This window comes from Channa argus, chromosome 21 (genome assembly GCF_033026475.1).
Source record: "Channa argus isolate prfri chromosome 21, Channa argus male v1.0, whole genome shotgun sequence".
NCBI classification, from domain to species: domain Eukaryota; kingdom Metazoa; phylum Chordata; class Actinopteri; order Anabantiformes; family Channidae; genus Channa; species Channa argus.
The window spans coordinates 17,041,436-17,067,118 of record NC_090217.1 but is presented as its reverse complement, the minus strand read 5'-3'; the positions used below and the strand labels follow the sequence as shown (position 1 = coordinate 17,067,118).

The 25,683-nt window shown below is 40.3% G+C and overlaps 2 protein-coding genes across 8 annotated transcripts in view; one reads left to right on the top strand and one right to left on the bottom strand.

Annotated features, from left to right (window-relative positions):
- chst11 (carbohydrate (chondroitin 4) sulfotransferase 11) overlaps nucleotides 1–12,444 on the bottom strand; it is a 73,423-nt gene extending 60,979 nt beyond the window's left edge. The window contains exon 1 of one of the 2 annotated variants that reach the window (XM_067490799.1): nucleotides 12,266–12,444. In XM_067490799.1, coding sequence (XP_067346900.1) covers nucleotides 12,266–12,368 — 103 coding nt within the window. In that variant the 5' untranslated portion in view covers nucleotides 12,369–12,444. Of the gene's footprint in view, nucleotides 1–12,250 lie in introns of both variants that reach the window. The other variant, XM_067490798.1, reaches the window with a different exon arrangement.
- A 7,317-nt stretch (nucleotides 12,445–19,761) lies between these two features.
- nfyba (nuclear transcription factor Y, beta a) lies at nucleotides 19,762–25,180 on the top strand. Of its 6 annotated transcripts, none has more exons than XM_067490923.1 (7): nucleotides 19,762–19,901; nucleotides 22,028–22,121; nucleotides 22,653–22,783; nucleotides 22,921–23,118; nucleotides 24,106–24,184; nucleotides 24,291–24,367; nucleotides 24,489–25,180. In XM_067490923.1, exons 2-7 carry the CDS (start codon nucleotides 22,028–22,030, stop codon nucleotides 24,519–24,521), a joined length of 612 nt encoding a protein of 203 aa, XP_067347024.1. In that variant the 5' UTR covers nucleotides 19,762–19,901; the 3' UTR covers nucleotides 24,522–25,180. The 6 variants fall into 6 exon arrangements, with proteins under 6 accessions (XP_067347024.1, XP_067347021.1, XP_067347023.1 ...); XM_067490920.1 differs by having other exon boundaries at nucleotides 22,650–22,783; XM_067490922.1 differs by lacking the exon at nucleotides 19,762–19,901 and adding an exon at nucleotides 19,902–20,034 and having other exon boundaries at nucleotides 22,650–22,783.
- Nucleotides 25,181–25,683: the final 503 nt, after the last annotated feature.

Sequence of the window (25,683 nt, the reverse complement as noted above, 5' to 3'; positions counted from 1 at the left end):
AAAATGTAAATAAACCCACTCACTGTTTTAGTCACACGTTAGATCTTGTCCTTAGATATGGAATTGAAGCAGATAATTTAACAATATTTCCTCACAACTCTCTTCTGTCTGACCATTTCTTTCTGCTCAAGGAAGCTTTACCCTTAATAGATACATTCGTATTAGATATCACTCTATCTTTAGAAACAGGCTGTGTAGTCAATTCTTCTGTTCCTGTCGATCTTTTTCAAACTGTCTCTCACCCTCCCAGATCTGGTGATGCTGCAGACAGGTGCATTCTTTCTGTAACTGTTGGTCAGTAAAATGGTTCTCAGCCTCTCTGGTCTATCGATGCTGAGTTTGTAGTTGACTTTCTTTGTCTTTGTTCAGCTGCAGGATTTCAGTGTTTGTCTCGTTCTCAGCTTGTTCACCATTTGCACCTTGCCCTCTGCCTTTATGCGCTTTTTTTTTGCACGGTTTGTTGTGCTTGATGCTTTTCATGCTTTAGTTTTTCTATCTGTTGCATCATGCTCCCTCTGTTTCTGTAGGCTGTCATTACGATGCTGAGTGTTATGCGGGGGCTGACATGCTTGGCCAGTGCTGAGCAGATCGGATACAGTTCACTAGGAATTAGTCCACTTTTTTCACAAGGCCTGGCAGTGGCCAAGAGTCAAGGCAACCAGGTTATGAAATATCAGAGCTGGACTACTTTGGTCAACATGGCTCCCACCTTCTTCAGCACACCCGCCCAGTTCTGCCTCTAAAGCTCCACACTCTCTAGATAAACTGATAAGACTTTAATTCCACTTTGGCCCAACTGCAATATAAATATGAATACTCCTATTCTATCTTCTAAAATCCAGATATTCTTGTAATTTAGGGACATCGCAACAATCCTGGATAAATATATTTACAGCTAGAAATGTGTCTTTGGTTGGAAGTAAGAGGTAGAGATAAACAATTCAAACTTTTTACTCAAACTCTATTTTGCAGTGAAGCTGCTACATCAGATCATAAAACAGCTCCAACTTAAAGGTTTGCAAAGGGAAATGTGCATGTACTGGTGTGTGTGCCCAGTTCTTGCTGAGTCAGTGATGAGGAAAGGTTTGTTTGTCCGGCTCTGCCAACTTGTCCGCCCTGACCCCTCTGGGGAGACATGAGAAGAGTCTTTGAGTTTCCGTCAGAGCCGCCAGCTGAGCAGGCTCTGCTCTGGCATCCCGCACTGTGGAGTCTGCACCAGGCCAGTGGCACGGTGCATCAATCTACATGCCAAGCCGACCACGCGTAATAACCATGGCTGACTCCCCAGACATTTAAACCCAGATGGACACAGAATAGGAAAGAGATGCATAAAGGGAAGTAGGAAGAAAAGGGAAGTGATGTGGAAAAATGAGTAGGAGTTGTGAATAATGGGATTGACTTCATAATTAAAGAGGTAAAACTACACAAAAGGGTATTTGCACGAAACTGAAAAGATGTAAAGCTTTAAAGATATAAACCTCTAAAACAGCAGACTCGATACATCTAATGAAAGACGCTAAAAACAGATCCCTGATTGGGATTACATTTTGTAGGCTTTTTGAAGATTGCTTTTGGTACTTTTCATTTTCCTCAAGATGGGCACAAAATGGAGACATCACAGTTGTCAGGTTTTGATGTCAGTGTCTCGGAATCAAAGAGGCTTTTATCTGGCACCACAACTAACCTTCAACATTCATACAGAGAGAAATCCATCAAGAAAGAGACGCAGAGACAAGTATCTACACCCACAGGAGCAGAAATGAGACCAAAACGAAATCAAGGACAAGACATTTAGGCCATACATTGGATGTTTAAAAGGTATACGTAAAGAATTCAACACAATCCAGCAAAAAAAAACACACAACCCTAAATTACCCATAATGCCCCCTTTTCCCACATTCTCAGATTTACCAAATCCTTGGTCATCTTGGTCCACTTGATCAAAGAGGCCCTCCTACAATGACCAGAATCCAAAAAAGAGGATGGAAGAAGAAGAGGAAGAAAAAGAAGAGTTAAGATGGAAATTCCCTTCCAGTAGTTGGTGTAGAACAAGCAAGTTGCAATGTTTCCCCAGCAGCTGTTTAATGAAATACAGCTCTGGCTTCCACTGCTTAATTAAAGCCATGATTCACGTCTGGTAGCAGTCTGCAGTACATCTGGCAGCGGAGGACACCAACACACATTCTTCAGTTCCCTCACATACACTCACACACATAAATATAGATGCTGTACGGAGGTCTGAGTGCCTCACCATGCCCTGTTACTTTCCCTGACTCCCAAATCAATGTGTTGACTTTCCCACGGAGTACGACACCCATCACACACACGTGTTGCCTCATCCTCTGCGGGCCAGTACAGTATGTCGCAACTGGCTCCTTGCACTGCAGAGGAAAACACTGATTGTGATATCTGGTCTGCATGCAGATCTGTCACCGCCTAAAAATGCCCCAACTCCCTCCGGCTCCACTGTTACCAATGCCCAAATGTGGTTAACCGGACGATTCTCACACTCTTTCCACGTCCTGCTCGAGGCTAAAACCTAACAACAAAATCAATATTTATCGGCAGCGGCTGTGTGATTACATTCCCATCTCCGCCTGCTGTTCGGGGCCTGTAGACAAGCAGGGGCAGCCTTGCATATTGACCACAGGGAGCTGTTCCTTTTCGACGATAAACTCAACGTGCCAGCATACAGCATACCTACACAAACACAGTGAGGCACAGGGGAGCAGCTAAGGACTTTGAGATCCTCAGTACAGTTACAATGCATGTATGACATCTAAGGCTGCTCTGGTGTTTTTTTATGCAATTACTCAATTTTATCAGGCTGCATCAAACACCGTGTCTGGAAAGTAGCTCACCGTCTCATTTCACATGATTCAGATCTTAGATTACGCACAAAATTATAATTATTTGGCCAGAAGGAAGTAAAGGCATTTTCTTACACCAGTGTTTGTACTGTTCTTCCAAAATCAATTGGGATTTTACTACTTTTAGGATCATAAACATAACATAATGTATTTGTTTAGCATCTAGGGAATAGATTTTATAAACCAGCTACTCGCTGTGGGTTTTTAATCAAACAAAAAAAAGGAAATCGTGCAATTGTGCATATGCAGTAGGGACTATTTTTAGCAGGAGATTAGTCCACATTTGGTCTCTAGTGAGACAGCAGGAATTGAGTTAATATAAACTACAGAGTCATACAGAGTGATACACATGCTCATGGTAATGAAGGAACAGAACGAGTGGCTCCAAGGCCAGAAGAATGTAAAGTAAATGCATCATGCAATACTTTGGGATAATTACCCAAGGGCAAAATATGCCACGATTAATTTATTTTGCATGTTGGAAAATAATTTGTGTCCTAAAGATGATCATGATCATCTCTACATGATAAAAACCATTTAACACATGACCTTTATGATGTACTTCCAGTGGCGCCAGTGGACTAGAGTCTACTATTCAGCTAAGCCATAGTGGAGCATCTTATAAAAGAGAACATCTGTATAGCATAAAAGGCTGCACTACACAAAATGCAGATGCATGTTGGAAATATTGTGGATGTTTCTGTGCAGTGATTGTGTAATCTGTCCTTGGAAAACATTTGACGCAAGGATTAGAGGACATCTTCTGCTGTGGATTCATCTCTCAGTGTTTTTGTTTGCAGTAGCATATATTTATGTCCCATAGTTGAGAACCTGACATCTGCGAGAATTTGTGACCAGTAGATAGACACATGACATACCTGGCATTTAAAGGCACAGTTTGGTTCATCAGAAATGGAAGAAATACAAGACAGACTACACTAGACAGAAATTACCTGTCCTATAAATTATAAACTTATGTAAACATAGATTTGCTGCTATAAAAACACTGACATTGAAAAGGCTGTTGAAATAAAGAAGACAGCATTTGATGCTCATATTTATTCAGTTACGTGGTGCTGTTCCCAATGTTTGATATTTTGAGGTGTTGTGACTTGGGCAACAGTTTCATATTAGCTCGATCAGCATAAAATCACAAACAGGGGTGTGTCAGTTTTGGCAAATGACTTTGTGAAGGACACAAAGGACGCTCTTGTGTCTTCTCACTTATCTCTGTTCAAACATTGCTCCTCCACCCTCAGAGCAAAATAAGAGGCTGTGGAACATGTTTCAAAATGGAGGAGAACTTCTGAGAAAAGTATGGACGGAGCAGGGATCAGGTAAGGGAATTGGGATTCACCTTGCGTGTTTGCACTCTGATCCACCTGTGTGATCAAAGTGTTCATGTGAGAGCTAAGACTTGGAAAATGTTCCACATGCAAAAAGCTTTTCTTAATTACTGTTAAAGACTGTGTTTGGGACACATCTGCACATAACTCCACCAGTCCCAAATTTGTGCACCTTTACACCCCTACTATCAATAATGGTCACATTAAAATTGACATTTGTTTTGCTCCCTATTAAGAGGGCTCAGAGATTAGATAAACTGCCATGTGTCATTCTATTTCTCTCACATTCTCCCGCCTTCTAAATTCAAAGCAAAGCTACTAAATGAATCCTCAGCAACAAGTTTTATCACCAATGATTAAAATTTTTGATCTTTATTAAAGCTCACTCACATTTCTTTAACTTTCATAGACATTTCTGGCTCAGGTGGCCTAGGGAAATCTTTGCTGCTCACATGAAGTGGCTGCAATCCATGGAAAGGTTTACAGAAGCCAGTGAATGTTCTGTCCACAAAAAAATGGCTCAACAAAGACTGAAGCTCCTCAGCTCTTACTGTTCATTTAAAGGAAAAACATTCTACTGGACTTTTTTTCACATTTGCTGCATTTAAGCCTGCCAGATTTTAACATCCGCTTCTGTTTGGAGAACCCAATTAAAGTGCTGACGTCCCCCCCCCCCCCCCCCCCCACACACACACACACACACACACACTTTAAAATCCAGCACAATCACAGTGAGAAATGAAACTGTGAAACTGACACTATGTGATTACACCAGAAACATGATGAGAACCAAAATGTGGCAGTACACACTGGAACCAAAGACGAGACCGATGGACACCTGTCCAATTCTGCATTAAACAGCCTGCTCAACCTAAGACACATTTTACGTTGCGTGGCAGGCAGATGTTGGGGTGCAGACAGTTCCTGTCATTAGTGTATTGGCCTTTGATTCATGGGAAGATGAAGTGCTCTGGGACTGAGAGGAACATCTGTGAGACCATCATCTGTTAAATGCAGACATCTGCACCAAAATACGCTGCACCTTTCACCCATTTGTGTTTTAACATGTGGCATCAGCCTCTAGCTGCTGCCTCAGCTACCGTCCAGACGGGTGAGCAACACAGGAACTCTGCTCCCTCTTACTCACACACAAATTCAGCAGTGATGATACATAGTGAATATATTCTACCATGTTTGGCTGGTTTTACTTTGTACAAGCATGTGCAACGGAGTTTAGCTGACAATTGACTGTGACGCATCCACTCTTACACAGAGGTTTAGGATTCCGATGTCTCACTTCAGACTATTATCCATTTCAAATGTCCATAACATTTTTTAGACATGTTAACATTGCTGGCTTTGTATTTAGCATCCATGTCCTCTTACGACAGTAAATTTACTACTCATCATTTAAAGTTCCACCATCAACGGGCGCCATCACTAAGGATTACAATTCATCTTCCCTTTCAAAAACTAGTGCATGCACATCCCAGATAAAACTTAGGTTAGGTGGTTAGGTGCGCAGGGAAGTATGTCAATGTCCTTATACAGACATGTTAAACAGTCATCAGGTGTGTTTCAGCAAGGCCATAACAGTAGTTAAAGAAAATAATCTGGTTAATCAGGTTAAAAATAAAGTTTTGAATCTAATATATGTAGTTTCGAGTCATTTCCAATAGTCCTAGTAGTAGTAATAAAAAAAGTAGTAGTGGTAAAAAGTAATTCCAAAAAGAAAACTGTGAATGCTTCAGCGCTGAAAGCACTTTCAAAATAAAGCTAAAAAAACTAGAACAGTTGTTGCTGAAATAGCTAAATATGTATAAAAGCCACGAAGGTGGCCAACGGGTGCTATTAAAAATAAGGGATAAATTACTTGTCATCATTCAGATCCGGCCGGTATTCTTCTGTCTTCTGTCCTGTTCTTTTTTTGTGCTTGTGCTTGTTTGATACTATTTTCATAGAGATGAAAGAGAGAGAGGGGAGATGGGCGAGAGACACATTTGTTTGCATCCAGACACGTGTCAGAAAAGACTCAAAACGTTGCCTCAGAAACAGTCCAATAAATAAAAAAACTACGAGTCATATTCGAAAACTTTCTTCACTGTGAGCGGCAGAACGCTTCAACTAACACATGTGAAGAAATTGTAAAAAAAATGAAGTCGCGGTCGCATCTGGATCTGTTCAGAAAATTTTGGTAAAATTCTTCGAAAAATGTCAGCGTCATCAAAATGGGAAGCACATTTTCTGAAAGCTGACAATTTATGTACCATTTTATTTTATAATTTCTCTGAGAAAGCTAAAAACTAAGAGAGCAGAAGAGAAAAAAAAAACGAGAAAGAAAGGAGTAAAAAAAAAAAAAGGAAATGTAATGTTTAGATTCTCAAAGAACTTGGTTAGGTTTCAGAAAACACTGAGGTAAAGCTAGTCACTTCTCGCTAAACACGTCTACATCTCTCTAACCTTAAAAAAAGTGCATTTGGGGCTTTAACATATCCACAAACAGGGCTCTGGATTCAAACCCGGGTCTCAAGTGTGACAGTCCATCACCAAGCATTTCTGTCTCCCCTTCAGTTTAATTCATTCAAAAGATAAGATAATGGTACTTGCAAACTTGCCCGTTAGTTCCATAGAAGAGAAATACAAGAGAGGGAACAATTTTTATTTAGGTTGGCTACAGTATAAACAAGCAGAAGTTTATACCCTCAGAATAGTGAGACGTATCTTATTTCATGTATTTGGGTCATGTCCTCTCCGAGCAGCAGAGCTTACTGTATGATAACATCAGGCAGGCTTTGTGTGAACAGTCAAACTGAAGGACAGACACTTACTGTATACTACTACGGAATTGTTCCTGGTTAGTTGATCCAAATATCAATAAATTTGAACATCTTAGAAGATACAATATAGAAGATTGTTATTCTTGTTATAGCAACATCACTGAAAATTGGTGTCCTTGTGATTTTTGCCCATTTACCGGAAAATAAAAATAACAGGCCACTGAAGACCATAATAACATCTTAACTGCGTATTCACCTTGGTTTTAACACCGGGAGATTGTAACAAAGTCCTACGTGTACATGATTATTTTGAAGATTAAAGCCGATTCGAAAAATTTAAGTCGAAAACATATCGGTCCGTTTTTAGTCCAAGAGTGAATGAATTCTGTCAAAACGTCAGCAAACTCCTATTAGGTAAGATTTTATCTAATGGGTTTTGGGTTGATCTAGGTGGATTTAGGTTGATCTCATTCTGTAAGTAAGTAGTGCTTAGGGGTAGTGTTGTACTAAACCAAGTTAAAGCCATACAGTAAGTGTTAAACGAGGTTAAACACTATTTAAGACATGTGTAAAGGAAAAATTAGGAACAAATGTCATTGCAACACAGGCTCACTGCCGTATCGTGATTGGATGGTCATGATTTAAAGTTATTCCCCTCTTGTCCGCATCCTGTCTACACTGTGGGAACAAGGTCATTGATGAATACATTTCGTCACAATCAGAACCCCTCACCAGCTGTGAATCAGATGAGAAACCCCTTCATTTTAACACATCCTCTTTAACGTAACACATTTACAGTTTCTGAAAAGCTCCGTGCAAAAAGACTTTTACAGAGTAATTCAAGGACCAAAACGCATTTCTCTGATTATAGGGTCTTATATTTGAGGTCACTGACCCCAACAAGTCAGACCTCCCTCCTTGCAGCAGTTACAGTTGACACTACAGCCACACACCAATGAAGGTGAGGAATTTTGAGTTTCCCTCACAAATTCCAGATGGGAATATGTCATTCTTTCTGCAGACTTTGCCATTCCTTGCTTTAAAGTAGTTCGTGTCCATTGTAATGAAATCTCTCTCTCTCTCTCTCATACACACACACACACACACACACACACAAACAAATGCTGGCATTTTAAATAAGGGGATTCAGGTCTGTCTCTGGGTGCAGCGGCCGAAGCCACAAGAGTGTTGTGAAAGACGTGAAATGTGAGCATGTGACTTTTAGGCCTGGGTGCACAAGCAGGTTACCAGTCAGTGAATGATAAAAGACAGTACAGTGAGAGAACAGAGCTGTAGTTTCGGCACACACACACACACACACACACACACAGAGAGACTCCAAAATATCCCAGAGGCAGTTCACAAAGAAACCAAACAGGCAGCCTGCAGAGTAAACTGCCTTGTTCACTGTTGTATATCTCTTTGCCTTTAAAGGAGCAGCAGAGCCTGAAGAGTCGGGCTGGATCTGTCAGAAGTACTAAGCAAGCGGCTCAACCTTAACTTCAGAGAGATGAGATGGAGATGTTAAGGTGCAGGTCCATGAGCGACCGATTGGCCCTTTAACCTGTGATACAACAACAGGTGTAAAAACCTCTATTTGGCCTAAATGACCTACATCTTCCTGCCAGGCTCCATAGGGGTATGTGATGAATAAAATGACAGTTTCTGATGCTGGACAGCATTGAAAAATTCAATGTAGTTCCAGTCCAAAGTGTTTTCTGTGGTTTATTCAGAATAACAAAGACTTCCATTCTTGAGCATCTGCTGAGTTTATCATTTTTAAATGCTTTTGCAGCAGCATTTACCCTTGAAAACTCGCAGGAGCACGTCAGCAATGGCAACAATGAGAGCAGAGGACAAAGACAATGCTAGTGTTGCTCGCACCTACATTTAAGAGACTCGGTGTGGACATTTTCAGTAGGTGATGTACCCTGATCCTATTTGCCTCCAATTTTCCTTTGTTTTGCCTCCAGCTAAGTTTGGAAAATTCAGAGTAGGCAATTATTTTTCATTTGTTCAGACAGCGGTAAACGTTCACTGTTCCTGCTCTGCTCAGTGCCCCACACGTCGCTGGTTTTTTTTTTTTTACACTAATGTGAACATGCCATACCTGCGTGCTGACAAGCAGTTTACATTTCCAGTGCCACTGGCTTTCTGTTTGCTTTTGACAGTTCACTTCCAAAACCAAAATCTAATTTGGCGAGCTCTCGAACTACTAGGGGAATCCAACGCTGCAGGGCAGCACTGTTCTCCTACTAACTCCAGGTGTGTTCACTTTCGGGCTCAAAGCACAAGTAAAATTTGAATCACGGCAGAGTTTGACAACGAACATGCACCCAAACGTGGCTTTTCTTGATGTTTTACTTGGAATAAATTACAAGTCCTTTAAGTTTTCCCTAGTGAGTGTGTGTGTGTGTGTGTGTGTGTGTGTTCTGTACCATGCAGAAGGTCGTGACCCCACTGGTCCTGGAAGAGACGTGGGAGTTTACACTGGGGGGAGATGAGATTCCAAGGCCTGTTAAAGATGCCTGAACCAGGAAGACGGTGCTTGAACAACAATGCTGCTTATTGTGTGTATGTGTGTGTCAGAGAAAGAGAGAGAGAGAGAGAGAGAGAGGGTGGACAAATAGGCAGCGAGAAAATAGGAGAAAATTCTAAGTTACGAAATTACGAAAGACTGACAAAGTCATTTAAAAAGAAGGTAAACAGACTAAGATAAGAGGGGTTATAAGGAAACACACACACACTTCTCTCTAGTATCTATCTCACCTGTGTAATCATACATAAATACACAGTGCGTCATTAAAACTCATATTCATGCTGCTGCACAAACACTCTGCTTCAGACATCTCCTTTTCAATCAGAGCGCACAGGATGCAGCACCCTGTCATCACCACTACGAAATAATAAAACAGCCACTGTGAGGCCTGTGTGTGTGTGTGTGTGTGTGTGTGTGTGTGCGTGTCTCAGGCTGAAGCTGATGCAACAGCTGTAGAGACTGGCTCGACTCAGTGAGCAGAATCTAGAGATCACGGACAGGACCTCAATTAAGCCTCAGTTCAATTTTTACAACCGTTTACTCTCCAGATGATTATTAAAGGATGTAATGTAGAACATAAGTCTCCTCCTGTGCAATGTTTCTGCTACACAACACAGTTTTTTATTAGCTACATCATTTCTAACTACAGGGTCCTTTCAAACAGAGGACAAATAGAATCAGTTGCCCCAAATAACAAAAGGACCCATATTTTCTTAATAACTTCATGCAAGATGAGTGTATGTGTTAATCTGGATACTTTTTAGTCAGATTACTTCTTTCAGTGGAGCCATTTCTTTCTAAGACAGTAGTTCTACAGATAAATTGAAAGAACTGTTAAAAAACATGAAACATTATCAGTTTATAATCCTGTAACCACCACAAATTAAATTATATTCACCCCCAGCGATTTGGTTTAGAGACTGTGTGTGTGTGTTTCAGTTTTTGCAGCTATCTAAATGAGAGGAACAATTCCACTCGCTGCAGCCAGCAGAAAGTTAGATGAGCTTTGTAATAGGGTTGGAAACAACAAAACTCGGTATCCACATTATGTAAAAAAAGTGTTGTAGTCAAGGCCACCTTACCGAATCCAAGACCTAAGTATATATCGAGACCAGGGCCAATACCAATACCAAGGCAGGGCAAAACCAAGACAAGACCCTAAGACTAGACACACAGCAAATACTGCACAAATATATATAGAGAGAGAGATTTGATTAGTCTGGTCTTGGTAAAAGGTGGTCTTGACCACAAGTCTGTTGTGTCATTAAGCTGTGTGAAAATGTTAAATATGCTGCACTTATTGGCACTCAAAGTGCTTTACACTGCTTCTTATTCACCCATTCACACTCACAATCACACACACACTCACACACGGATGGGGGAGCTGCTACGCAGCTGGCCAACGCTCACCGTTGGGGTTCAGTGTCTTGCTCGAGGATACTTCGACATGTGACCGGAGGAGCCGGGGATCGACCCAACAATTGTGGGATTGGTGGACAACCACTCTACTAAAGCCCCACGAGTATGCTGGTATCCTTTCAAGTGAGGTGATGTATCACATGCTGATTTGCTTTGTGACGAATAGAAATATTCATTGCTCACCATCCACCAGAAACACAGGTGACTCTCACAGACCGACAGTGTGACTCCTGAATCAGAGATGCGACAGCTCATCTGTTCAGTTCATTGGTGGTTTAGGTGTGATCATGCGTGCAGCTCATACTATCCCCAGATGACTCTTATACCACATCATCACCTGTAAGTCCTGAATGTTCTCTTTCACTGGACCTTTAACCTCAACAAACGATACTGCAGCACTGAACCCACAAGTCATCAGCTGCAGCACTGTAACCTGACAGATGTACTGTAGGCAAAATTAAATAAAAACAGACAACATAAACTCAACCAGAGCCCTGCAGACTCTCTGTCTCCAACAGGAGCATTACAGGATTATAATTTTTCTTAGGACTGATCCAGTTTCTCTTTAAGTAAAAGCCAAAACCCAGAGAGCCCAGAACCCATATTACCATGTCTCTCTTCAGTAAATCTATTGTACTGTGCGCTTTTGCTTTGCGCAAATGATGCAGGTTTCCTGATTTCGCGCACAGACGTCCATGGGCGTGATTTATTAAACGGCGGTTTTGGCAACGTCTAATCTCACAGTTTACGCAAATTGAGTGATCATTCTCCTTCTGGACCCTCTGCTGAATTTAATGCGATACATAATTCATAAATGATCTCCGTGCGCAGATCAGAGAGGACATATAGGTTTTAAATGCTCCCTAAAGATTTATTTTTACACATGGACTCCACATCCAGATGGCGAGAACCCCTGGTAGGATCTAATTTGCATCGCCTCATGCTGCAAGTGCCCACTTTGCCAAAACCCCGCAGCCGCCCGTCGCCAAGCCACGTTTCTAAAGACAAAAAGCCTTTACTGCCATTGCCACTTGTCCGCTCGGCGGCTATTCCTCACATCCAATCACACCCACCAGCAGGAGAGACCCGCTCAACAAAAGCGCAACAAGACAGTCAATCCCGAGTGTTGTAATGGTGCCACATGAACTAACAGACTCCTGCTACATGATTTACAAGTATCATTTATTTATCAGCTGCGTTAGTGAACTGTCCGGGCACGTCGGTGCCAATGTGCCAGGAGGCTGCGAGACAAGATGCCATTCATCAATTCACACACGAGAGCGAAGAACGAAATCCTACCTGGTTGGAACATACTTTGGAAATAAAAGATGACCAGAATAAAGGATCCCAAACAAGTGGCAAATACCATCCGGCATATCCTGCTCATCCTCATCACTTCGCTCAGAGTCTGTTTCATGGCGGGACGGTGGTGAGGCTGGAGGGTGCTGCTCGCTTTGTGAGGGGGGGGGGGGGAATGAAGGGCCGGTTTGTTGGAAGCTCTGCTGGTACTGATGAGGATTGTCCTCTGGTCAATGAGCTGAACGTATCCAACACGGGGCGTACCACTGCTGGGCTGTGGGAGGGGGGGGGCGGGGAGGGCAATGACGGCGTGATGGCACCCCGCTTGGTGGAAATGGGCGCGTCCAGATGTGGGCTTCCGTTCAAAGGCGCATGGATCCTATGGGACAGTGGTGGATGAAGTACTCAAAAACTGTACTTGTACTATGTTAGTACTTTAGTATTAGTATATTAGTACTTATACTAGTAATGTACAAATAAACAAACATTACTCAATTAAAAGTAGTAGTAAGTACATATTGAGAATATTTTACTTAAAGTATTAAAATAACAAGTACTTGACTATTGTTTCTCTGTCCTTTCCTGTGGACTTCATGTTTGGGGGGGACAATAACTAATAATAGTAATAGACATAAATGATGGCTTGAAGCTGATGAGCTATATGATTTTTCAGTTTTATTTCTAAACAAAGACAAAGAGTATAATTACTGCATTACCAGTTCAATTTGAATACTGATAACATGTAAAAAAAAAAAAAAAAAAACAACAACAAAAAAACAAGTATGTTAAATAAGAGAAACTGACACAGACACAGTGTCCTGTCTGTCTTTACAGTGATTCATTTTCATTAAAAAAATGGAAAAAGTGTATTAACATGAAATGTAAAGTGACGTGATTTTAATGCAATTTTTTTTTATCAGAAATGTAGTGAAGTAGTAGTAAAAAAGTTGCCATAATTAAATCTACTTAAGTAAAATGGGAAATGGTCACTAATATACCATTTTACAATGTTGATTCCCATTCACCCATTCACACACACACTCACACACCGATGGCGGTGGCTGATGCAAGGTGCTCACCTGACCCACCTGGAGCAACTTACCTTGCCCAAGGACACTTCGATGCGTAGCCGGGACCGAGGATCGAATCACTGACCCTGTTCTCCATGGTCCAATAACATTCTGTTAACATACAGTTTGTTTGTTTTTTTTAAAGGAAGTGAAACTGAAGCCTATAATTTAGTTTATGGATTAAATATGCTATATAAAATGTGTAATAATAGTCTATAGCTGTTAAAGTCAATGCATTGTCAAACTCAACTAATCATCTCTCATTAACTTAAATTAAAACATTTTATAATTTCATGTTAATTCAACTTATTGGACCACATCAGAGTTCATTGTGATTTGAGGGCTTTTCACTTTAAACAAAAGTACTAACAGTTAGGTCAACTCTTGTCATTTTGAAAGAACCAAAACTACAAGACTTCCCAGCTTTCGTTGCTGAGTGTCAAAACTATTCAGACACTTTTCCTCTTTGCAGAAATGTGAAGAAAACTAGTGAAGTAAAGTAATGATAAGACTTTGTGACTTAAGACTTTGACATTTACATCTGTACTTTAAGTAGTAGAAGAAGTATTCATAATTTTTTATTCACGAGTGCACTTTCTTAACACACACACAAAAAAAAAACCCTAATAAATATTAATGTATTATTATGGATAAAAAGCCAGTCATTAGATAACGTGGTTTTAATCAGCTTCACCGTTATTTCTGTGTGGAGTTTCCATGTTCTCCCTGGGCCTCTGTGGGTTTCCTGCCTCTTTGGCGACTCTAAATTGCCCGTAGGTGTGAATGGTTTTCTGTCTGTGTATGTCTCTTTGTGTTGGCCCTCAGATAGACTGGAGACCTGTCCACGGTGGCCCACGCCTCTCACCCTATGACAGTAAATAGTAAAATAGTACAAATTGTGGTAGTAATATTAATATCTATAACCATCTATGAAAATGATTATTTTCACTTTTATATTTGCAGTCGTTAACCTAAACTGCAGCATTCGTAGTCGCAGTACAAATAAAAGTAACACAACTGCTAATAGTTAATGGAGTATAAAGAGTAATAGTATTTAGACACATTAAGGCAGTAACCCTCTGAAAACATAATGCTTCATGCACTTGTCCCTCATACAACTCCAGTGCCCCCTAGTGGTGGATGTGCACAGAGGTCAGGTGAAGCTCTGAACCCTGTCCAGCACACGCAGGCACTGATGTAGCGTCTGAACCTTGTTGTGGGACCCGTACAATGTAAGTGTAGCTTTGCGTTGTATCACATTGTGCCCTGAGAGGGACATCAAAAGGAGGAACACAAAAAAATCCTGTGCACTTTTTTTTTTATTAGGATAGTTGCCTTAAAATCAGGTCTGTCAGGAAGAGAACATGGTATAGAGCATTAAATTTGTCCAAAAAAATGTGGATCTAATTATTGCCCAGGTTGATGCACAGCAGTACAGATGTTAACATGGAATGGATGTCTGCACCCCAGTGTCTGCATTTGTTCACACTGTATGGGACACTTCACTGGATATTCAGCTCTTATTTTTTTAGATGGTTACCGTACTTAGATGTGCAAGGATATTAAAGATGGGAAGCAAACAAGGGATTTTAATAATAATGCAATGTTTTGTTTCTGACGCCAGGAGCCAAATTGTGTAAAAAAAAAGACAGCTTGCAACAATAAACAATTATTCATTTGAATGATTCCGAAGCCTGTCTAGTTCATTAAGGCCTTAAAACCCCTGAGACTCATGTTGTAAGATAAACCTGAGCTTTGATTCCATGCAAATGCATAACATCCCAGACTCTTATCGCTCTCCTGCAGCCTTTAAAACCTCTGCTACATTAAGGCTTAAGGAGACATAACCTTACACAGCAAATTATCTGCCTTTGAGGGCCATAGAATGCATCAGCGGGACTGTATATTTTAAAGTTATACTTAAAGCCCACAGACCAAAAAAGCAGCAAAAACGTACACAGGAGAGGATCCGTCCTCGACCGTCTGGCTTTCAGTCTACATGTCATTGGCTGGTCGGTTCACCCTCCTATCACCTGTGATCGGCCTGTGTATCATTGCAAGCACTTCCCTGTTCCTTTATGCTGGTACAAGTTTGTCTTTAGTTTAACATAATTTGATATGTTTCAAATCAAAAGGCTCAGTTGTGATTTCTTCCCAACAACATCTAGTTGTAGGACGTTGTCTGCAGGATTTTCATTTACTCGTTTGCATTCAAGTTATTTTTTTTTTGCGCTAAATAGGAATGCACGCTACTACAGCATCTCACAAATGACTCTGATTACTTAAAGCAGCACTAATCCATCAACCTATCCATTTTCTATACATCATCTTGAGCTGGAAAGTAGCTGGGATATAGTTGCCCACACTCCTGATCTCCTACCAAATCGGATGCTTCATACAAGGTGTAGATCTTCGAAAACGTTCAACAATTCCAGTTGCCAGAGTAACACCTTCAGGATAACCACAACCCAAATGACTGACCTCAACCTTTGTTACATGCTGTCAATAAACTGAGCAGTAGTCATTTCAGCAATGGGTCTATAGGTAGCCATTACCTCATGTCATCAAGACCAGTGACCTCTATGTAACACTCCATTAAAATATCCTATTAATTAAGTTCTGAAAATGTAACCCGCTCGCGTAGTGTACAGTGGGATCCGTCTCCAGTGGGCTTTATTAAATATTTTGCATGAATAATTCACACAGGCGACACTTGGAGTAGGAAACTCATTTGAATCTGCTGCTCTGGCAATGACCCCCCCAGACACTGGAGCTTTTTCAAGGGCTGAACATGGTAATATTTCCGAGCTGAGCAAAGTACTTCATGACCAAGTCTGACAGGACATCAGAGAGGTTATAAGGAAATTTATATGGATGGATAACTAGTATTCAGTCTTATTCTATTTTGGTTTCTTGAAAGAAGATAGTAGCTGCTAATAGCTCTACTATGTTCACCACCATGCAGTGTACATTGGATTGAGGAAATAAGCATAAGCAAATAAGTATGTTGTTGTTGTTTTTTTTTACATATTATCAGTATTCAAATTGAACTGGTAATGCAGTAATTATACTCTTTGTCTTCCTGAACTTGAACTTGTCTGGGGGTCAATGTCCCCATATTCCTGTGCTGCTGTTATTCCCCATAAAAGAGTGGATGCTGTTTATCGCAGTACCATTTGATTAATTAATGCAGACGGCCATTTTAATCATCGCTGTGAGTAATATGAGAAGGGTGGTCATTGCACAGAGCACTTTTCACCAGCCTGCGTTGGCTTTTTTAATCGATTTCACTGACAGTGCAGGATTTTGCTCACTGTTTTTCCATTTGTTAAATTTCATTTATTTGCTTTAAGTGCCTCACATTTACAGGAGAACCAGTAATGCATCCAATTGAAATGACTTGGACTCCAAATTGAAATTTGTTTCATTGTCAAACTCATATTAATTAAGAGGACAGATAACTGAAAAAACACTTTTTGATCTTTTTCAGGTTGCAAAACAAAATGCACCTCTTCTGTGCCCTGAGATGACTTTGTTGTGAATTGGCGCTATATAAATAAAGTTGAATTGAATTGAAATTGAATTCTGTCCTTTGTGGTGAAACCTACACAATAAAAAAAAAGAACATGTTGCTATGTCTTTCTAACACTAAACTAAAGGCTGTTAAAATTTTTAAACTTTCATATAAATAATATTTCTCTAAACACATAAAAATGGACAAGCATTTGGTACCTGCTCTGGATCGGCTTCAGCGTAAGGTGAAACTGAGATCCATGTAAATATAGTAATGAGTCCCTTAGAAAGAGGAGGGGTCATGGGCAATGCTATGGGATAGTTGTGTCATAGCTTATTTTAGGATAATTCAGGTACATTTTTACAGCCTGATGTCAAACCCCAATTCTAATGACACTGTGCGCTTTAAAATGGAAAACAGTCTGCACTTTTATAGCACTTTTCTACCTATTGGTACCCAAAGAACGTTACGCTGCTTGTCATTCACCCATTCACATCTCACAGATCTATGGGGGAGCTGGGGATTGAAGCAACAACCCCCAGTGGACGGCTGCTGTACCTCAATTCAATTTAATTCAATTCAACTTTATTTATATAGCGCCAATTCACAACAAGTCATCTCAAGGCACTTTACAGAAAATAATGTAAAGACTATAAAGATGCATAGAGAGAACCCAACAATTCCCCCTTGAGCAAGCCATAGGCAACAGTGGAGAGGAAAAACTCCCTTTAACGGAATAAACCTCCAACAGAACCAGGCTCAGGGTCGGCGGCCATCGGCCTTGAGGCAGAGAGTGACAGGAGAAGGAAAGGAGCTCAGTGCATTGGGGGGTGGGTCCCCCAGCAGTCTAAGCCTATAGCAGCATAACTATAAGTAACTAAAAGCTTTATAAAAGAGGGAGGTTTTAAGCCTAGACTTAAAAGTATAGAGGCCGTCTGCTTCCCGAATCTGAACTGGGAGCTTGTTCCACAGGAGAGGAGCTTGATAGCTAAAGGCTCTACCTCCTATTCTACCTTTGCAAATTTTGGGAACCACAATTAGGCCTGCATTCTGAGAGCGAAGTGGTCTACTGGGATGATATGGTGCTATGAGGTCTTCTATATATGAAGGAGCCTGATCGTCCGTTATTGTAAATTCAAATGTTATTAAAAAATGGTCAGACAGAAGAGAGTTGTGAGGAAATATTGTTAAATTATCTGCTTCAATTCCACACGTAAGGACAAGGTCTAACATGTGACTAAAACAGTGAGTTAACTTATTTACATTTTGGGAAAAACCAATTGAACATAATAATGAATTAAACGCAGTGCTCAGACAGTTACTGTCGGCATCTACATGAATGTTAAAGTCACCCACTATAATGACTTTATCTGTACTAAGCACTAAATAAGATAGAAAATCAGAAAATTCAATCAAAAACTCTGAATAAGGGACTGGAGGACGGTACACGATAACAAATAATAGTGGTTTTTGAGTTTTCCAGTTTAGGTGTGAAAGACTAAGAGTAAGGGTTTGAAATGAGTTATAACTATGTTTAGGTCTAGAGTTTATTGGTAAGCTTGAGTGAAAAATTGACTTGGGGGGGTTGACTCATTTAAACTGACATATTCTTCCTGCTCCAGACACAGACACAGTCTCTATAGGTATGTGGGAGTTGTGGGGGGGTTGACAGTTGTACCTCCTGTGCCACAGTCACTTTACTGTTGTTTACTGAAGTGGATTGAACTGCAGGCATTCAGGGTACTCCAGCAAAAACACAGGGTGCATAAATGCAAGGTGGTCGGCAACCCGGCACTCACTGAAAACAACTAAACACTCAGCTCTAAGCCACATCTCCATTCTAGTTTCACTGATGGGACTCCAGGTTTGCTTAAACCTGACTCCACCTAAAGTTTAGTAAAATCAAATCCCTACTGTTGCTATTACTGTTTCCACAATCACTTTATATGTTTAATGGGTGTGTTCAATAAAGACAGGAGGAAAGATCATGGCTTTTTGTGTTTTATCAGCGTAGAAATATTGTGTTTGTTGATGGTTCTGAATTTGGTGAAGATCAGTACACAATTAATGATCAGTTTATGTACATAAACCAGGGAATTGCCCGCAGTGCAATTGCATTTCCATTTGATTGTATTTACCCTCCTTATTTGAGTTCAGAGCTCATACTGCTGTGACAACCCTTTGGTCAATTAATGCAGCTTTAACAATTAAAATGTAGTTCTTTCTTTAACCACACACACACTAGATTATGTCAAAAAGATTTATTTTATTGATTTATTTTGTTATCACAGATGACTGGTTATTACTTATCCTTTTTCTCTTAATTGCTACATAAGTTATTCTAGTACTATTTCTATTACTTAAAACCGTTTAATTCTTTGTACAACATACAAATAGTTTTCCGCATTCTCGGTAAACGAGTTTTGCGCTGGCATAAGATGCTTTTAAACAGACACATGTGGGGTACAAACAGTTGTAGTAACAGCCTGAGCATTGTTCTCTTACGACCAGCGGAGGGAGGGTGAATCTTCTGCAGGACACCTGCAGACAAAGAAGAGATGCGTTCCCGACACCCCAAAATATAGGAATTATTACAACTCAGAAGGATTACCACAGACCGACGTAGAGTAGATTTTACATTGTATCCACGTAGTCGATGTAATGGTTATGCGTGCACGAGATTAAATAAGAAGAAGCTGTTGTGTATGTTATTTCAATTTTTGTGTATAGTATAGTAATCAGGAAAGAATGTTTGAGGCATGTTTTGTCCTCATTTTCTCTTTCCACAACGGCGGCAACAAATTAGATAGTCGTATTTGAATATATGGTTTTAAATTTGTTTACCCCGGGCACCTGAGTTAGCAAGCTAGCTTTTTGAATACAAGTTTACGGTTCCTGATTCATAGGGTTCCATCGCTCTAGGAGTCCCTGAACGCAGCGCGGCCCTCTGCCGGCCAGCGGCGGTAACGTAGCCGCTGCTCCGCGCTGGGACTGGTCCTTTCGCAGCCATTTTCTGTCCAACCAAACAGCCGTCTCAGGAAGGTAACCAACCAGGGCTTCATTGCAGGTTTGTGTCTGGCTCCGGCCAATGATTGTTAACCGATTTCTCGTTAGCTCGAATGGAAATGTCCGTCTCAGTCTGATTTTTTTTATTTGTTGTCCGGGTGAATGAGGGCTGCTCGTCAGGACGTATCCAGCGGGTGAAACTTTAAAAAATTACAATTAAACATTACGGCCAAGGCCACGTCTTGCTCTGCTCTGCACGACAAAGAACAGGCCAAACGCAGCCTGTGCAGGCGCGAGTTGCGGTGGATGTACAATGCGTTTTTATTCAAGGGGACACTATGTACCCGAATATGTTAAATACAGAAGGTAATTGCCCCTTGGACAATCTCTCTTATGCTCAATTCAGCTTTTCAAGCCCGCGAACTAATTAGCTAGCTTGCTTCGTTCGTTGGTTAACACTGGAATAGCTAACATTAGCTAGCGTTAAATAAATGGGGCAGACGACCTGAAAACTGTTAGCATTAACCAACGCTAGCAAACGACAGTCAAAAATAGACAATGTGCTTGTCTTGTGTAACCCAAGCTGCCCGCGGGTTCACAGCTGTATAGTTAACCTTAATACGGTTATGGACGTGAACGTTAGCTAATGTTAGCACAGTTCATAGTGACTGCGTGCAACGTGACGGGAGTCGTGTTGTGCTATGCTTCGTTTTCCACAACAGAAAATCGAGACGTCTTCTAAAGGAGATCACAGACCGAAAAATGGAAAGAGATGAGGAAAAAATGAGCATGCAGATTTTTAACACAAATCCATAGCTGCAGTTTGGCCATGTCGGCGTGCAATGAACGCGACAATGAACGCGCTGCGATATGTAACGTAATCTAACGTGACGTTTACATGCGCACTGTTAGCGCAACTTCGGGTAGAGTTAGTAGTGAAAGGGTAAGTTGTCAATCCAAAGGGAAAGAAAACGAAAGAAATCGCTGCAGCTGTAGTCTCAGTGTCTCAGTGACATCAAATCATTAAAACAAAAACTCAAACCCGTAGTATAATATATGGCCATCATACCTAAAACATTAATGAGAATTAAAGATGCAGCATTTATAATATGAGTTGATTTACAGTCAAGCTAATTGATGGAACAGGTACTAGATTATTTTACTCAAGTACTTTTACTATGGAGAAAGTCAAAGTAGTTGTACAATGTGACTCGAGTAAAAGTATATAAAGTAACCTTTTTAAAAAATGGAATTAGAATGTTACTAGTTACCAGTCTGTTAGCATTAACATTGTTATTCCATTGAATAAAACATTCTAATGCATCGTCAGATGACAGACGTATGTACCACGTCATCTAAAGAATATAAATAACCAAACGCTGACTTACTTTTGTGCTTTTAAGTTAAGTTACCCACTAAAAACAAGATAATGGTGTAAACATGAAAGATTAGGTGATGTTAAAACAGTGATTCTTGTCATTTTTACAGCATATCAGATCTGAGATCAACTACACAGCAAGAACAAGCCAGAATGATCATTTCTGTGGATTTATTTTACGCTTATGAGAAAAACTAGCAAGCTAAAGTTTGCAGGATGACCTCCAGGTTTACACAAATAATATAACGTGTCTTTCCTATCAAGACCTTGTAATTCAGCTTTCACCTTTGTGGAATTCATTCCTTCATATTTAACTTGACCCTAATCTGAAAGTGAATGGGATTTGGATATATATATATATATATATATATATATATATATATATATATATATATATATATATATATATATATATATATATATATATATATATATACACACACACACACTTGACCTTGACCATATTTATTACTTCTGATGATGAAAGAACATTTTTACCAACTGAATGTACATGTGTATTGTACTAGGTTTAGGGTTAAGTTTGCACCTTAAACATTAAACTGTTGCACATTCAGTTAGTACAAATGTTCTTTCATCATCAGAAAGTAACAAAAGTGGTCAGAGAGTGTATATATAAAAGTTATAGTAAAATTATGGAATTTAAATTAGTGCAAAGGTTGCATCCCCTTAGTAAATTAATTAAAAATGTACTTTTATCAATTTCTGATGAAGTATTTGTAATGATATAAACAAAATAGTTTTGAAGGAGGTGGTTACTTCACCATGTTTTTTGTGCGTTTGTTTTACAGATGGATGGAGACAGCTCAACTACCGATGCCTCCCAGCTGGGCATCACTGGAGAATACATGACATCTGGTCACTACGTTCTCCAGTCTCAAGATGGTGAGAAATAAACAGGGAGTAGATGGTGGTGAAAACAAGCGTCAGTATAAAGTTGGGTGCAAACGTTTTCATCCCCTCTGCGTGAAATAGCTTAAAGAGGAATACAAAGACATTTTTCATTAACATAATATTTAACGCATCAACTGTTTATTATTAGTTAATTTATTAAGGGGGATGCAAACGTTTGCACCAATGTAATTTACATTATTTTACTGAAACTTTTTTTATACACACTTTCTTTTTATACACACTATACGTCGCTTCGGTTGATGAAAGAACATATGTACTAGCTGAATGTGCATTGTTGCTATGTTGGGTTTAGATTCAAGTTTGCATGCCCCTACATGCTAGTTCAGTGTCAGCAGATACAAACTTAATGCTAAACAGTAAAAATGGTCAAGTGGTGTAAGAAATTAAATACAATTCTGACAAACATTTGTACTAGTTGAATGGGAATTAAAAGGGGGTAAAAGATTTTGCACCCAACTGTATATTGTGGAATGCTGACTGGTTCTGTGTGTGTGCCAGTAGATGATACAGAGGAGAATATGAATGACCATGAAGACGGCGGAGTCAAAGAGAACTACAGGGAGCAGGACATCTATCTTCCTATTGCAAACGTGGCTCGCATCATGAAGAATGCTGTTCCTCAGACTGGAAAGGTCAGTGAGGAAACGAAGAAGCAAAATTTAATTTATTAAATCAAATAATGACACATTGTTTTAGAAGAGTTAGGTTATTGTCAAAGCCATGGAGCTGTTTATCATAAGAAAACCTCCTTCCTCTGTTTTATCCACAGATTGCAAAAGATGCCAAAGAGTGTGTGCAGGAGTGTGTTAGTGAGTTTATCAGCTTCATCACATCCGAGGCAAGCGAACGCTGCCACCAGGAGAAGAGGAAGACCATTAACGGAGAGGACATCCTGTTTGCCATGTCCACGCTGGGCTTCGACATGTATGTGGAACCGCTGAAGCTCTACCTGCAGAAGTTCAGAGAGGTGAGAAGTCACCACATAAGCATGGATTTAGACCTGTTCGCAGAGATGACTTAGATAAGATGTTGCCAGACACTTTTAATAGTTAATAAACATAAATGCAATAAACTTAAGGGAGTAATATGTCATGTAAGAACTCTCTGGGCATATAGTTAGGACGGAGGTCTGCTGCCCGTTTGACCTCAGGGCAACAGACTCCTTCTTTCACAGTTACATGTGAAAATGACACCACCTGTTGCTGATGATACATGTTCTTCTTTCCTCTTTCCTCCTTTCCGCTTCCCTCTCTCCTCTCATCTGCCCGCACTGTGCTCAAGCCGTCAATACTAATGTAGGTGTCAGGCATACATTCCTGCAGCCATGTCTCCATGAAACACATTACTCTACACTCTCGAGAAATATTTTCCTTCCTCACCAGTGCAGTCAACTCGTCCAACTTATTCTGTAAGACTCTCCCTCGCTCACCAGTTTTCTTTTCCACCCCTCCGCTTTTTACCAGCTCTGCGACCTCTCGCTGTTTGCTTTCTTATTTCGGAATGAAACTTACATCCGCGGTGCAGATCAGCTGTTCCCAACTGTAAACAAATGAGCCGGCTCCAGCTCTGCATAGCTGTTGCGCGCTGGTCACAGCTAGAAGCAAAAAAAGTAAAAAAATAAAAGTCATAAAATACTTTACTATACTAAAATACTATAAGAAAGAATAAATTAAAAGAAAAGGAGACCAACTGCAACAGGTGTTGGCTTGGCATTAAGTATAGTCAGTCTTAAATTGTCAGTTTTCATGTATTTGAGATTGGAAACAACCTTCTGGAAATAGAGTTGACTAAAGAAATAGGGTGGTTTCAAAGGCTTTATAAAAACATCTCAGATGTGACAAAACATCACATCGCAAAAGTTTCAAAATGGCCTGAAAATCAGTAAGTTGATTACTAGGTGATCTCATCCCTTTTTAGCTTTGTAATATTTTCTGTTTTTCTATTGTGTTTGCAGGCAATGAAAGGGGAAAAGGGCATACCTGGGGTGGGAGGAGGAGAAAGCCTGGGAGAAGATCTTCCAGACGATACCTTCTGTGAGTAGAGTATATTTGTAGTAATATTTGTTCAGTTTATCTCTTCGGTCCATCTCTACTGTTTGTTTGAGGATCATTCTTTAAATCCATTTCCCCCCCACGTTAGCAAATAACCTGTCAACTGGGATCATAGCAGATGGCCAGCAGCAGAATGTCATGGTGTACACCACCTCATACCAACAGGTAAAAGCTACACTCAGGCAGCAGCAGCTCCCAACGTGCTGCTTGCTTTACCACTACTGATCTTGATGACTTTGAAAATGTCGCACATTATCTCCAACTGGTTTACGTGTCTGTGTTCCAGATTCCCACCGTACAACAGATCCAATTTTCATGACAAGGCCTCGGTCTAAGCCTGAACACCACAGCTTTACACCGGGCCTGCACTCGCCAGATGACCACTGGGCCCACCAAAGGGTAGAGGTCATCAGACAGACGGACAGGGAGGGGGGTGGGGAGACATCTGCACAAACCCTCATGTACAGAGAAGTCACTACTTGTTAAGTAGAAAGTGTAGTTTCTAGTTGTAAGGTACCAAATGTTTTGGAGTATTCCAAACCAGCTGGGAAGTCTGAGGCTTTATTTTAAAGGCTAGTCTTATTACATAATTAGTGGTTGAATTGTGTGTGTGTGTGTGTGTGTGAGTGTGTGCGCGCATATTGGGGGGGTGTTAATGTGTTTTGCTTTTATACCCTTTTTTTGTTTTTTTTTTTGTGGGGTGGGTGGTAATATCGGGAGGTGTTCTATTGGAAGCTTATTTTTGAAGGCCAACTCAGTTTGAACTGAGAGAAACCTTGTTCCTGTCGCATCAGATCATGCAGCTCTTTTTGTAAGTTCACACAGTTTACCATGTGCTTTAATGTTATGGAAATCCTTTGAACAAAAAATTCTAAAGTGATGTTTTTCACTTCTTCTTTTTTTTATGTCATTAAACTCCAGATTGTGTAATTTCAAATTTAATAAACTTTGAGCTGTAGCTTTCCTCTCTGCCCTCTATCTCTGTAGCATCTGTAAACTTTTATATTTGTGCTTCTTCCTGTAGTGAACTGTGTGAGGCTGAAAACTGTGCTCCCAACCTGGAAGCAGAAAAACACTGAAAACAATAAAGGCATCACGTGACATTCCACACTACCTGTAACATGCAAAGCTGTGGGATACGTTTGCTTTCTGTTGTCCAAGTGTGTTGGCAGCTTCTGTGTGAGAACTCATGATGCAGTCTCAGTCCTCAGAACCGCAGGGACAAGGACACGTCCAGACCCGGGCAAGTGTAGCACTAGCAAGTGTATTTGTACTTACAAGAAGAAAATTGGAGTCAGTTCACAGTATTGCCAATTGAGTATTCATTTGTCTTTTTTCTCGCCATTTTGTGTTCTATATTGATTTAAATCTAGTTTTCTAGCTTTTGTGCTCTGACTTTTATGACAAAAGTTTCTCCTAAAAATACAGGGAGACATAAAGCAGCAGCAGCACTGCAATGTGCAGACATGAAGCCACAGTTT

What these genes read in the sequence shown, in the direction of transcription:
- nfyba (XM_067490920.1), top strand. Translation starts at nt 22,028, where the DNA reads ATGGATGGAGACAGCTCAACTACCGATGCCTCCCAGCTGGGCATCACT. An exon ending in CTGTTCCTCAGACTGGAAAG is followed by an intron (nt 22,784 to 22,920) that starts GTCAGTGAGGAA and finishes TTTTATCCACAG; the next exon opens with ATTGCAAAAGATGCCAAAGA. An exon ending in ACCTGCAGAAGTTCAGAGAG is followed by an intron (nt 23,119 to 24,105) that starts GTGAGAAGTCAC and finishes TTGTGTTTGCAG; the next exon opens with GCAATGAAAGGGGAAAAGGG.